At 44.8% G+C, this 14,733-nt stretch overlaps 1 protein-coding gene across 2 annotated transcripts in view; it reads right to left on the minus strand.

Moving 5' to 3' along the window:
* LOC142582433 (neural cell adhesion molecule 2-like) overlaps positions 1–14,733 on the minus strand; it is a 305,285-nt gene that overhangs the window by 33,068 nt on the left and 257,484 nt on the right. For both annotated transcript variants that reach the window (XM_075692148.1, XM_075692147.1), the window contains one exon: positions 827–1,111. In XM_075692148.1, the coding sequence (XP_075548263.1) occupies positions 827–1,111 (285 nt within the window). The remainder of the gene's footprint in view (positions 1–826; positions 1,112–14,733) is intronic.

A 14,733-nucleotide genomic window follows, 5' to 3' on the forward strand; every position in this document is an offset into this window, starting at 1 on the left:
TGGGAAAAGGCTGTGTGTACAAGAAGGTCAGAAAAAAAAGAAACAGCAAATTTCTGTCTCATACTAAACTGAAATGATAAAACCGTGGGTCATGCAATGGCATTCAAATAATGCTTGGTTATTATTTTAGAGACATAGAAATAAGCATGATAAAAAAATATAAAGCACAATATTGCACGCTAATTTCACCCCCTAGATTCTAGAAGGCGTAATACGCCGTCGTAACGTTGAAGAACTGGATCAAATTTTCAATCGCGAAGCATGGACGGTTGAATGCAAGAAATGCGGCTGCTTCTTCACGACCGTGGCAATTAGAATGCATATGCTTTCGGTTCAATGAGTGAACTATTCGTTCAATGTATAAAGTCCTTGCGCACTTAGCTGCTTCATTTAACAGTTGTGACAGTATTGCGAGTTTAATCATTGAAGAGCCCACTATCCCAAGATTGCAGCAAAAACAAGCAAATACGCTAAACGAGAGAGAAATGGGAATAGAAAATATTTAAATAATAAAAACACCTCACAATCTCTGAGAGTAAAAAAGAAACTCCCTACAAACTAAGAACTTACCATGTTTCATATGTAAACATATCGCGAGAATGCAGTCAGTAAATGCAGTCAGTACATGACCTGTCACACGCACGAGCAGTCGCTGCTCATCCTGAAATAGTTAAGTTCACAGCAAAGCGATTAAACCGCCACTAACACAGAAAAGTTATGATGGCGTATTACTTAGCTTCTATTCATGCTGTATCACAGGGGGAAGGAATGACGTCACCGAAAGGAAAGTGGCGCTACACTGTGGGCAGCAAAATGGCGCACTCACAGTAGACCATGAGGAAGACCTTCTCGGAGACGCCATGACCGAGCTCGTTGGTGGCCGCGCACTGGTAGTGGCCCGCCTGGTGCCTCTGCAGTCGGTCGATGACCAGGCGCACGTTTTCGATGCGTATTCCGGCACTGGGTTCTAGTTGGGCCCCTTCGTGGAGCCAGCCGACCTGCTTGACCGGCGGGTTCGCCTGCACGTTGCAGTCGAAGTAAACGCTGCTCCCTTCGCTGATCTGCTTGCTTGCGTCGAGCGACACCAGGTTGAGCTGCAGCACCGGCTTGACTGCATGAGCAGAAAGGAGGAGGGTGCGAAGGGGTCAATGAAAACGGGATTAATTGAATGCTTAAAGTAAACAATCAATGCCACTCGAAGGAGCGCAAGAAGTAGATAATTTAAAGTGTGTTAGTAAATTACGCTGCTACAGTACGAAAAATGTCCCTCTCACTCTCAGAGCAAGCTTGGTAAGCCAGGAAAGCGCAATGACGAAAGGCACGTGGCCACGTGCCCTTGAAGTTCCCGCACAAACTTGCCATCACGTCCTGTATTTTGGAAGCGTCTGCTCCGGCCTAGTTAACTTTTATTGGTAAATATTGACTACGTTGTATTCTAAATGCGCCACAGACTGAACCTAGCAAGTTAGCTTTAGGAACTTTAACTGACCTGCAGCAGCCTAAGTAGGAGAAGATATGTACCGGTGCTGGGGCTTCCGCATGTAGTTCGAACGTTGAAATTCGACCTTCATTTTAATTTTGCCAATATTCAATTTCTAACCGCGATATAAAGCGAATATAGTGTCCTAAAATAATTTTATCAGCTTAAATAAGTTTACTGTTTCTATTTCATGTTCCTTTAATAAACCGTAACAAGTGGAAGGCACAGGAAAATAAAAGTGTACAAGTATTATGACAGGAAAAGCTTCCCCTCCCCTTGATAGCAGCATTAAGTTGCGATGGAATGCCATATGGCATTATGAAAAAAAATAACGAAGAAAAAAGGAAGACTTCACCCACTTGAGGAAAAAAAATCGGTCCTGGTTGAGTTCCGTAACTGGGACCTACGAATTTCGTAACCTAACCTAACCAAACCTAAGCAACCTGCAGTGTTCCTTGCTTTTTACGTGATATTTATTGTATCATGTGTAACGCTGTGTGCCCTTTTCCGGTAGATTCCAGGGCCAAGACGAATTAAAGACTAGTCGAACAGTAAGGGAACACAACATGGCAAAATAGTTTTGCGAAAACCCGCAAGTCGAAGGAATTCTCATGAAAGGGATGTATTGGCATTTACCCGACAACATAACGAAGCTACAAAGGAAACCTATACGGCTTTATGACTTGCCAACGCACAACTATATTCCAGCAATCAGGCGTTCAGTAACACATACCTTTGACACACCTCGCAGGTTTCATGTTATACCAAGCATACCATTCCGCCTGCTCTGTCTTGCCACGTCTCAAATATTTCCTCGAAGAAACAGAATAAAATAGAGAAAAATGCGTGCATGCTGTCGCTCAACGCGCTGCGTAACTGCAGAGCCACATAGTAGCGCATACGCCCTCTGGTTTTCAATATATGTGGTCTAGCACTTATATGCATCATTCATCAGACAATTTCCTGTCTGCTCTTTCTGAAGAATTTGAGTTTAATCTAGGACCACGAATGATGGTCGCTTGAATAGCATAATGGCTATCGTCTGCTGCTATAGAGCCCGAGTTCGGGAGTGCGTTTCCCTGCAGTGACGAACCGCATACCGATGGTCATGTTACGCGAAACCACTCGTGTAGGAGCTTTCTCTGCCCGTTAAGGAATGCCATGTAGCCAAAATTAATCCTATAAACTTCTCTACTAAATTGCCGCTCGTATCTCTCGTTTGTCTTTGGCACGTAAATAAATAAATAAATAAATAAATAGCACGTAGCGACGGCGCAATTACGTCATTGTGGGCAATTATGAAATTAAAGCTACAGCCGTTCAAGAACATGACAAGGTGCTACAGTTAAATTTTATCAAGAGCTGCTGACTCCATCTAAAACATGTTTCACTAACAAGCGGTTTTTTACGAAGGAAGCTCTGCCAATCAGTATAAGACATGCGGCTGGATCCCCATCAAAGAAAGTTCTCTATATCGTTAGATCCTTTCTTTTGCACGTCTTGTCAGAGACACGTGTGCAACCAACGTGTTGTTACATCCCCTTGTGAAAAAGTCTTCAAAAGAATCTTCTTCAAAAAAGTTACTACGAAGGTAAGGCTCGTTCCCCGTCTCCTGCTACTGCGTAAGTTTGCGTTCTTTCCTCATATCAACCCTGACGCCCACTATAAGACTCTCCCCCCAAATCGATGACATATAAGCTCGCTTTGGTGCAGTGCTCAATTCATATGCGCTGACTACCGTGGGCCTCCGGGACCCAAGCCCCCTCCGGAGTTTTCGGGGGGGGGGGGGGGCTGCGACCCCCCACCCCCGGCGGTGCCGAAGCCTCAACCCCCCCCCTCCCACACACACACACACCTAACGCGTCATTGCCAGAGTTTTGTCACCGACATCATTTGAGTTTTCTTTTGACTTGCCTCCACTGTTTCACTTGAAATTTACTGTGCTTACTGCATCACTGTTGCCACGGACATGCACGGATTCTTATTCATACTTTCACTTTATTTCTGCAAATCATAACAGGAGAACAAACGCATTATAAGTACCAGTGGCAGCTCCCTCATTCGTATTTTCTCACTTTAACATTGTTAGAAATTTCCACAAAACACCATGCATGTACACAATATATTTAGATATGTGCACGGGACAAAGCTTATTATATTTTAAAGGAGGTAGCCAATTAACAATTATTTCTAAAGGTAGGAATAGCTTATGCCTAGAGAATTAATATGTTGTTGTATGTTCATCTCGCTTCAATATGCTTTGAGTGATTTTTTTTTACCCTAAAAAAACTTGTAGATTTTAGTGACCCCTTCGGCAGAGTCTTTTATTAAAAGCGTGTGAAATGCACGTGAAGGATATGTGTCTCAGTACTTCTTCTCTTTCCACTAAGCAAATAGAAAGCCTCATTAAAAACACTTCTAATAATTTACAACATCTATTAGGAATGGAAACATCGTCACCTGCATGCAGATGTCATAAATATATACAGGGTGTTCCAATTAACTATCATACACCAAGATTTAAAAAATAAAGCAATGTGTTACTGGAAGGAAGCCTAGTGCATATTGTTTTCAATATAGTGGAGTAGCTGCCCGTAATTTTTTTCATTATGAGATGTAGTAAAGTAATTGTAATTAATTATCTAACTCGAGACGTACTACCATAATTATCAAAGTGTCAATGAGACATTTGTAGGCACAGCCAGCGGACATCTAACTGCAGTGTTTTCAGTGATGTGCTAATTGTGTACTAATTTTTTCCGACTGATCATTAATCTCAGAAATATGGCGAATACCACGTGACTGCGCTCCCACCCGCATTATAAGACAGCGCCAGCGAGAACTAAATGAAAGAAATAAAGAAAAAATCACCACCCAAGCACTTCGTACAGATGGTTAACCAGCGAAGCTGAAACGTGCGGCCCCGGTGTTTATCACTGGGTTGATCCCGACGGTTCATTAAGCGACGGTTTGGTAGGCTGTCGGATCCTCGGTACGCCGTTGCTGTTTGCGCTCGGCTACACGACCCTGTTCTTATGCTCGGGCTTCAGCATCGGCGCGGCGTAGACGAGCTGGTTCCCGGTACTGCTCACGGCGTTGCTGATCGAAAGCTGCCTGTTCCTCGGGAGCACGTATGACGCGTGGCCTACTAATTTCGGAACCGGAGAGAAGCAGCTGCGCGCCCGCTCGGCTGCGATGGAGAGCAGTGACATCACTTCTGGCGCAGCCAATCGCGCGCCTCTCTTTAACTTTTTTTCTTTCGTGCATTCGCATGCGGTCGCGCCGGAGGAGTTTTCGGTGTACAGGCGACAGGCGGAGGGACGGACGAATCGGTTAGCCATGTACAACTTCGCTGTAAAACATCGTGATCGAGCTATTGCCTTATCTGCCGCGCCTTGGCCGTAGTAACACGTCGCGTTCGGTGTTGGTTGGAAACAAGCTGTGATAGCTGTTGCCTTAGCTTAGGTAAAGTGCACGGATCTTTTTTGCCATGAAACCTATCACCACAAAATTGAATTGACAACGTCAGTGCAAACGTGTAAAGGTGCGTTTTGTTTCGTCCCAGTCGCCATGTATTTCTATAATGAGCAGAATGTAAAAATGATTCTTGCCTTGAGAGCTGCAAATAACAAGAAGAGGAACGCCGCGAATGTATATCACTCATGGGAATTTGGTGGTAGACAAAATGCATCGACCATCATCAGGAATGATGAAAACGTGAGACAAACCGGTAGCTTCAAGAAACAGCGGCGCAGGGCTCCATCTTTGGGTCCTACCCTAAGCACGGACGTTTTAGCATTTATGGCCTGAAACCCTCGTGCTGGCGTGTACAACGTGACCGCCCAGGTACCGATTTCCAAGTCATCAGTTTGGAGGATTCTAAACGACGGCCTTTTACACATACCACCTTCATCATTCATCATCATCAGCCTAGTTACGCCCACTGCAGGGCAGAGGCCTATCTCATACTTCTCCAACTACCCCGATCATGTACTAATTGTGGCCATGTTGTCCTTACAAACTTCTTAATCTCATCCGCCCACCTAACTTTCTGCCGCCCCCTGCTACACTTCCTTTTCCCTTGGAATCCAGTCCGCAACCCTTAATGACCATCGCTTATCTTCCCTCCTCATTACATGTCCTGCCCATGCCCATTTCTTTTTCTTGATTTCAACTAAGATGTCATTAACTCGCGTTTGTTCTCTGACCTCAATCTGCTCTTTCCTTATCATACTACCTTAACTAGCACCAATGCTCGGAAGATAGGGACCTGTAGAATATTCCAGATTTCTCGAATTGGGCCCTCCCAAAATCCGATGAGTCACCGGACTTTTTGAGCAATGTAATGTGCACAGATGAAGCGAATCTTCATAGAAACGCCCAGGTAAATTTGCATAATAACGGATCATCGTCAGATGAGCCGGTATTATTTATTTGGAGTATCATTTTATTGTGGTGACTACAAATCACTGGGTAAAGCGCAAGATGCACCAGTACCAGTGGTCGTTCAGTGTGGGGTGTGGAATTTAAGCTGGTGGTATAATTAGTCCCATGTTCTTCGATCCCACACTGACTGGACAGCGTTACGTGGACGAAACCCTTGAAGTAGCGGTGGGTGAGCTTCTCAGCGAAGTCCCACTGACAGGTCTTCCACTTCTCTGGTATCAGTAAGATGGAGCACCAGCACACAGCAGTAGCCGAGCACAAAACTGGCAGGATGCGACTTTTCATACGCAGTAGAGTGGAAAGCATGGACCTGTAAATTGGCCGGCTAAGCCACCTGACCTCTCTCCAATCGATTTCTTTCTTTGGGGTTATGTGAAAGAATGAGTTTCTATGATCTAGACGGGCGTCAGATTAGCTTAAGACAAGGATAACGGATGTCTGCCACAGAATTCGAGCGTAGATCATCAAGAAAGCCACTGAAGATGCGGTAAAGCGGACTCAGTACTGCGTAGATGCAGAATGAGATCAACACTCCCTCTAGGCACAGCTGGTGTTCAAGGGCGCTCAATAAGCTGGTCTTCAAGGGCGTTCAGTAAGCGCGCCCTGAAATCTTATGTATTTTATTTTTCTGCAGGCTTCCCGATTGCAAATTCGGCTCATTTAGAAGTGGTTATTCACTTTCTTGAACGCATTAATTCTGCCTTTTCTCAACATGTGGGTCGCTTCCCTGTCCGTTTATTTCACTTTTATTTTATGCCATGAATTTGTTTTTGCAGCACGTATACACTCTCATGAAAGCTAAAACCGTCAGTTTAACTTGGCTTTGCTCCGAAGCAAGTTTCTGACGCGAAATATAGCTGCGAGCACAATCTGTCGATGCAGTATGAGTAAAGCCGGGATTTTGAAACGTGCTATGTCTATTACATTGTTTTTCGCGTTTCGTGCGCGGCTAGAGCTGCGCTTGGCCGCGTTATCAAGGCGCTTTTGTCATCATTGGGATAAGTCGGCCTTGAGAGACGGATAATAAGTGTGACGTAGAGAAGGAATATCTGAAAAGCAGCGAAACCTGCTGTTGGTGCTGCTTCCGTACCCTTATCAAGGTGATGCGCTCTCTCGTGGGGTTTGCCACAGGCAATGAAGTCGTTTTCAATCAGCCTGTTTGAGGGCGCTGCTTTCTGATGTGGATGGGAGCGCACTCACGTGGTATTTTCGATATTTCGTGAGGTTTGTCAGGCGGAAAAGAATTGTACACGCTTAGTACGTCGCTGAAAACACAGCAGGTAAATGTCACTTGGGGGTGCCTGAGGGTGCCTGCAAATGCCTCATTGACACTTTGATAATTACGACAGCACTTCTCAAATTAGATAATAAATTGCTATTGTCGAATTGAATTTCAGGAACGCAATAATTACTGGCGGCTACTGCACTGTACTGGAAAAAATATGTACTAGGTTTTCTTCGAGTAACACAACTGCTCTTTTTTTAACTCTCGGTGCATGATAGTTGGGGCCCCCTGTATAATCCACTGAGTAACCGAAATGAGGCCAAGCCGGATTCACTCGAAATCAGAATCAACAGCAGTCATGCGCAGGAGCGCTTAGGAAAAAAAAGAGACAGAAGGAGTCTGCACTTTCGCCGGAAACGCGAAGCAATACTAGTGATAGCGAAGTATACGACAATTGCACAAAGGAATATTACACCACCGAGAGACGCCATATTCATGGTGGTGGGAGAGGACCCAGCTGTAAATCTTGTAAATTCTCTTATAAGGCCGTCTCTTCAGTGAGCAATTCTGCGATGTCACACGAAGTTTCTTCAAGTGCAAGCAATATACATATATATATATATATATATATATATATATATATATATATATATATATATATATATATATATATATATATATATGGGGTCCAGAAAGCTGGTCCGTCCACCCCCCCCCCCCCCTCCAGGAATGGAAAAATGAAAACTTTCCGCCTATGGGGCTCATTAAGACGCGTTAATGAAAAGTCTTCGATATGGCTGCAGTAGACTATAGTCTCCTCACTACGGTAAACAAGGTTTCCAAAGAACACTCGCGCAGAAATACAAGAAAATTAACGAGCAAGCACACGCACGCACATGTATTGCAGTTGGATAAACGAACGAGGACGAAAAAAAAAAGTAAAAAGAAATTAATCCGCTTTGCGTCGGCTAATCCACCGGGACGCTGTCCCTTAAGCGTAGGAAAAGATCATGCTCGGCGACACCAATCAGTTTGATCTACTCCAACGGTCCGATGCCACGGCTGGATGGTAAGTAGCTCACGCCGAGCGGCCCAATTCATGTGCCATAAATCTTAGCGCGTTATTAAATTAGGGCTATAGCCTGCTCAAACTTTTCAACGCAAAGTTTGGGCGAGCGTCAACGGATGTTTCACGACGTTCGGTGTCGTGGAAGTGATGCGGAGGGAGCGAAGGCGAACCAGCGCAACGAACTAGCGAGGGAGGAGCCGCCGAAAACGCGGTGATATCGCCGGCTGCAATCTCACTCGCACATGGCCAGCGGCTGCTGAATCAGGAAGAGCGTGTCGGTTGGACGGTGAAGTTTCATCGCCGGCTCGTGCGATGACCATTCCCTGGAGGGTTATTCGCGGAGCTCCTTCTCGTTTGTGCATGGCGCCTCCTTACAATGGCCGGTGTACGTATTACGTCGAAAGCCCTTGTTAGGGTGCACTTGAGCAAGGAGTCGACGCCAGCCGGCCTGCCGGCTATTCGTCAGGCAGGCTATGGCTTGTCGGTTTATAGGGCGAAATGAAAAAGGCCGCTGTCTTCGTCGCCTTAGAGCGCCTTAACAAAATTGGCGCTTGCGATAATGAGGAACCCGGCCATTCCGAGATGTCTGAAGCCCGTCTAGAAAGTACTTTAATATTAATGTAAGAATAACTGCGCCTAAGTCAACCGAAACTCGGAGGCGTAGAAGCTTAAAAGTAAACTAAGAGTGACATCATATCAAATGGCTACAAAACATTGACATACAATCTCGATGAGGCTTGTTGTACGGATGAGATAGGAATATGTGAACGACCGTGGATTTACAAGCAAGCTTCGCTATCTCGAACATAATTATTTTCGCAGCTCTCACTCATGGAAATGCCTGAACATAGACTGCGTAATTGCGTAAGGAATTGCGTAAGGAAACCAAAGGTGGCGTAGATGTCGCTATTGTCGACGCGCGCTGTCTATTTTTATCGCCGTATTATTATTATTATTATTATTATTATTATTATTATTATTATTATTATTATTATTATTATTATTATTATTATTATGCTCGTGCTTTACCTTTATTGAAGTCGGGTTGTAAAAATGATGTCTCGAATTATCGCCCGATTTTTCTTCTTTGCGCCACGTCTAAGATAATTGAGCTTGCCATTGACAACATATTGCCTTTACCGTGAAGAACTCATTGATTCTGAGTCAGCATGGATTTCTCACCAGCTGCTTCGCTATCACAAGTCTCTTAAGTTTCATGACACAAATTTCCACGGTGGTGCTTCAAAGAGAGCTAGTTGGCACCAATTACTGTGACCTAACAAAACTTTCGGTATAGTCAGCCACTCACTGCTTCTGATAAAGCCTACATGCTTTGCTGTTGACACGTCAGTTGCCAATCTCTTGCGCGGTTATCTTCTTGATACATCGTGTTATATTAAGGTCAATGGCCAAGCGCCTTATTTTTTACATGGCAACTATCGACGTCCCTCAAGAAGTAGTATTGGGACCTCTCCTTTCTAAAAGTTGTATTAATGACGTTGTTTTCGCTATTTCTAAGTCTTACGTCCTTCCATATCCCGATTAGATCAAGATTTTAAAGTAAATTAACACCGTTGATGACTGTCGCATCCTGCGGTTGGACCTGTTTTCTTTTTCTAAACGGTTGGACCTGCTTTCTTTTTCTAAGCTCACCTTGAATGCTCAACTTCTAAGCTCATCTTGAATACTGCTAAGACCAAGGTAATGACTTTCGCACGTAAAACCGCAAGCATTTTCCTATTCTGTAGATTTCGTGCCATTATGTATATAAGGCCTGCGAGATCACTGATCTCGGTGAAGGTTTTGATAGAATCTAACACTTTTCTACTCACACTAAACGCGTTGCAATGCGGGGCGCTCTGTGGGCTCTGTTTTCTGACTATCGAGGGAATTAAATTATCCTATACCGTTCCGCAAGTTGGATACAACTGTCTTCCACAACTCGAATTCGCGTCCGTCGTCTGCAATGGCTTTTCTATATTCAACAGTGACATTATAGATCGGGTACACCAAACGTTTCTAAGCATATATCACTACCGCATTGTTCTAGCACTGTTGAACTATTCCCATTGCGCTTACTCCGCTGCCGACGTAATCGCCCCGACTTTCATTGTCTTTTCAACTTCTTCACGGTACATATCCTCACCTGCCCCGAACTGCACAGTTGTATCATATTTCGTACGCCGCGCAAGGTCACCAGAAAACAGACTTTTTCATCTTTCTGCCTGTCATCCCTAACACTAAACCGCCCATGGTATACTGAATCGTTACCACGCTAATTTTCATTATTTTGATATTTTTCATAACTCGCTCTTATTGTTCTTTTTCGGGCTCTGCGTTGTTGTGTCGTAGTTTCACACATCCTGCAGCTGCCTTTCTCCACTGTTTCTTGTATTTACCTTAATTGCATTTTGTTGTGTGTACACTCTGCTTTTAACAAGCGTTCTTTCTTTATTGTGTTCTTTTTAACTTGTATTCCCTTACAATATTTTTGGTCTTGTTTTTTTGCTTTTGGTTTTAATGTACGCGTACACCAGCACTCTGAACTTAGGGTTGATCGCGGTAATAGATTGATTGATTGATTGATTGATTCATTCATTCATTCATTCGTTCATTCGTTCGCTCGTTCGTTCGTTCGTTCGTTCGTTCGTTCGTTCGTTCGTTCGTTCGCTCGTTCGCTCGTTCGCTCGTTCGCTCGTTCGCTCGCTCGTTCGCTCGTTCGCTCGCTCGCTCGTTCGTTCGTTCGTTCGTTCATTCATTCATTCATTCATTCATTCATTCATTCATTCATTCATTCATTCATTCGGTCGTTCATTCATTCATTCATTCATTCATTCATTCATTCATTCATTCATTCATTGCTTTAGCTCCAGAAACACCAAACGCGAATGATGGTGTATAATCATGCAAAACAAAAGCTCCTGGCTAACTTAAGGCGGCCGCTCTTTCATGCGTCAGCTCATTGACCAAGGCAGGAGGGCAACTGATAGCTGAGCCTTTGCAATGTATTGATGTCCGAGTGCTAAAAGCCTGCAGACCTTCTTTGCTCAAGGCTTCTGGCATGTGTAACGCAAAGCCGGCAGCGAAAACGCACCCATTGAAGGGGCAGCTGCTCGGCTGACATCGAACTCCCCACTGCTTACAGGGCGCGTTATGTTCCAAAGTGCATGCAGTGCAAGAGATGTACATTTGTCGTTGCTTTTCTCACCAAGACCGTGAGATTTGAATGGCAAAATGAAATCTTTCATTGTCACTGCATAGCCATTTTTCTATCACGTAAACTGCCGTGGTTAGCGCACGTACAAACGGTGACACGACTGTGCTTACTTGAAACCTCAAAACAATGATATTGTTTAAATCGGCGAAATAATTTGATGAGAAAGCACGCGATGAAAATTACAACCATGAATACCGTGAAGCGTGCTACTTATTGCTGTCTTTCTTGTACTCTATATATTAAGGACCGGGTAGACGAAGCAACTGTTTGTTTTTTCTTTTTGCGATATGGGCCGCAAGAGCCATAAAACCGCCCCTATTCTATCCTATATACTCTAAAGCACTGTACCGGCTTGCGTGCACCATTCAGCGAGCGCTAGTTAATCAACTCCTTGACCTCACAGTTTGTAGATTGTTTTAATAAGCTGAACACCTTATAACCCCAATCCGCATGCTCGTGCCCGATCATCTGATCCCACAGGAAAATTGATTGGGACACAGCGCTACCGAGAGAAAAAGTTATCGTCAATCCATCACAACTTTGAACTGCTTTTCTGTAAGCCGTCCAGCGAGTTCTTGACCTGAAAGCAAAAATTGTAGCACACAATTTTTAAACAACTCATCTTTGTCATGCCATCGGTCTAGAGCCCAGCTTTCCCTCGCTAAGCATTGCAACACGTGCCCCGCCCCCCCAGCCCCCCACCCCTCATGCCTTTATTGCACGGTCGCACTTTGTTTCGTAATATGGTGGCACTTCTACAAATAAGGCGTCTTCTGACGCTCTATACTGAAACGAGGATTTTCGGGAAACTGAGCACGCAAAGCTTTAACGCTGAGGAGGAGGAGGAGGAGGAGGAGAAACTTTATTATTGCAGAAGCTTTAACGCGGAGTGACACGAGGTGTAGGAACACGTGCGTTCGGTAATTCACACGTTCGATTGACCCGCACCGGCTAGACGTTCATGAGCCGTGATGATGGAGACTGGATTGAGCAACTCGGCACGTGCTGCGACTCAGAACTAGTGACCCAGGCGAACTTGGCCAATGCGTCTAAAGAAGCACGCAACTGCGATATGGGAACCATATCGGCGAATAGCGCCTAAAACGATCAGGTCAAACGGCCACCCGACGGTCGCTTTGGGTAGCGCATGGCAAATGCCGTGCGTCAGCACACGCATTCGTTGGCGCAATTCCCGAACTGCCTAACAGTATTCTTCCGACGTTCTTAAAACGAGAACTCTCCTAGTCGACTGCTTCCTCACAGAGTGACATGTAGTGTAGTTATTTTGAGATAGCGAATGAACACATAAGTATGATAAGAAGCCACTGCAGAACATCAAGCCGACTTACCAACAGGATTTACGTCTGCTTCAAAACCGTCAGCGCCATTCCGGTGTCTGCACTGGCTTCAGATGCAAATAACTGTTCCGGTTATCAAAAAGAAAGCCGGATCGCCATCGCAAGCTGCTTTAAATAAAGAAACCCTGCAGTATATTTACAACATGCGCGGAAGGCAGGTGTGAATCAACCATGTATGACTATGGGAAAGGGCATAAAATGCGTTATTTTTAATGCAGGAATAATGAAAGTGTCCTATAAGTTCTTGAAAACTCATGCAGGGAGCTAAGCGTGACGTCATCAACTTTTGCCAGGCTACGTAGGCCTACACCAAGTAACACATCTGCTCCTTTTCTATCTCTGACGTCATCAGCGTCCTTCAACGTTCCAGAGTTTTCGACCACCAGCCGCGGTGGTCACTAGCATTTCGGCATACATTTAGTTCATCAGGGTTCCTAGACTTCATACGTAAACGTGGAATGTTGTGACCAGTAATTCTTAACGTACTATTAGCATCGATCTTAGAATGTGCTATTGATTATTTACTACATGAAATGCACTCCTTCATCCCCTCTTTACGTGTAGCGTAGCAAACTGAACAAGGTTAAGTTTACCTCCCTGCCTTTCCTTCCTCCCTTATCTCTCTCTCTTACTATACGAAAGACTGACACAAAGTTATGGTGGTCCATTTGTGACTAGAAAAGAATATTTGGCGCTTTCTTGGCTCAGGAGAACGTGCTATAATTTGAAATACGAGAATGTTGACACAAAGGTCATATAATCGCTTTAAGAACAAGCGCTTGTATACAGGGGCGCAAGGCTTCGCATGAAAAAGGAAGACGTGCCAACCCCCTCTTGCATGAACACTGGTGCATTCGATGCTTCAACTATACATTAGAAACCAAATAAGTTCTAGAAATGGTTACGAGACAGTGCAGAAAGGAGATAAGATACCTAGATCTCATGAGATCATAGCGTTTGGACACAAACTGCATGGATGGTTCCACTTGTTCCAAGAGGTCTACCGGAGCAGTGGCTGTTCCATCAGTTGCCATCTTGTTGCAATTTAAACTTTCTCGCATTACAACGCCAGCATTGCGGCAGCAGCAAAAGTTGTGGCTCTTCAAGGTGTCATTGATTAAATGCTACAGCAGCCATCTAATTGCTGGGCAATTTTCAGCGATTCGAAGGGAGCCCTACAAACTCTGCAGATTGCCCTACATTATGGTACAGCAGCTAGCGTGCGAAATATGCCACGCTCACGAAGGGACACGACGTTTTACTTCAATGGTTGCCGAGCAGTGGCGTAGCTAGGTGCTCTTGCACCCGGGGCCCATAGGTCTTCTGTCATCCCCCCCCCCCCGGGTCTAGTGGAGGAAGGCGAGGATGTCGACAATTTCCGGGTTTCAGCATCACTACAGCCACCTTGGATACAGCACACGTCCCCCGGGTCCCCCTCTCCTTCGCTTTCTTTCCCAGAGATTGAGAATGCAGCAGGTATACACGCTGTTTTTTCTGCGCCAAATCACACAGGGTGCTGCACTGATAACTTGTGATAAGCGCATGTGCACATCTTCTGTAAGACTGTAGGGTTTGGCAGCCAATACAAATGCGGCAGCGTGGAAAATATGGCTCACGTCACAGGTAACAAAAAATATCTTTATAAAGTTTTAATTACCAATTTTAGCGGCAATATTGCATTTGCAAAATTGAAGCCCGACAGTCATATCTTGCCCTACAACAACTTCACGAAAATCGTCTTAGGTACTATGGCGCGCAGTATTTTGGCTGTGGGCAGCCCTGAACGAAAACGAAAATTGTGTGTCAGTGACGCTGATCTTCCCACCCTATTAGAAAATGCCACCTGCCTCCCTGCGGCGCGGGCGCCAATGCCATGACAATTGCGAGTTCTCTTTAGTCTGATCAATAAAGCCTTGTTCTTATTTGCTGCTATACGGA

The sequence above is a fragment of the Dermacentor variabilis genome, chromosome 5 (assembly GCF_050947875.1).
Source record: "Dermacentor variabilis isolate Ectoservices chromosome 5, ASM5094787v1, whole genome shotgun sequence".
In the NCBI taxonomy this organism is placed as follows: domain Eukaryota; kingdom Metazoa; phylum Arthropoda; class Arachnida; order Ixodida; family Ixodidae; genus Dermacentor; species Dermacentor variabilis.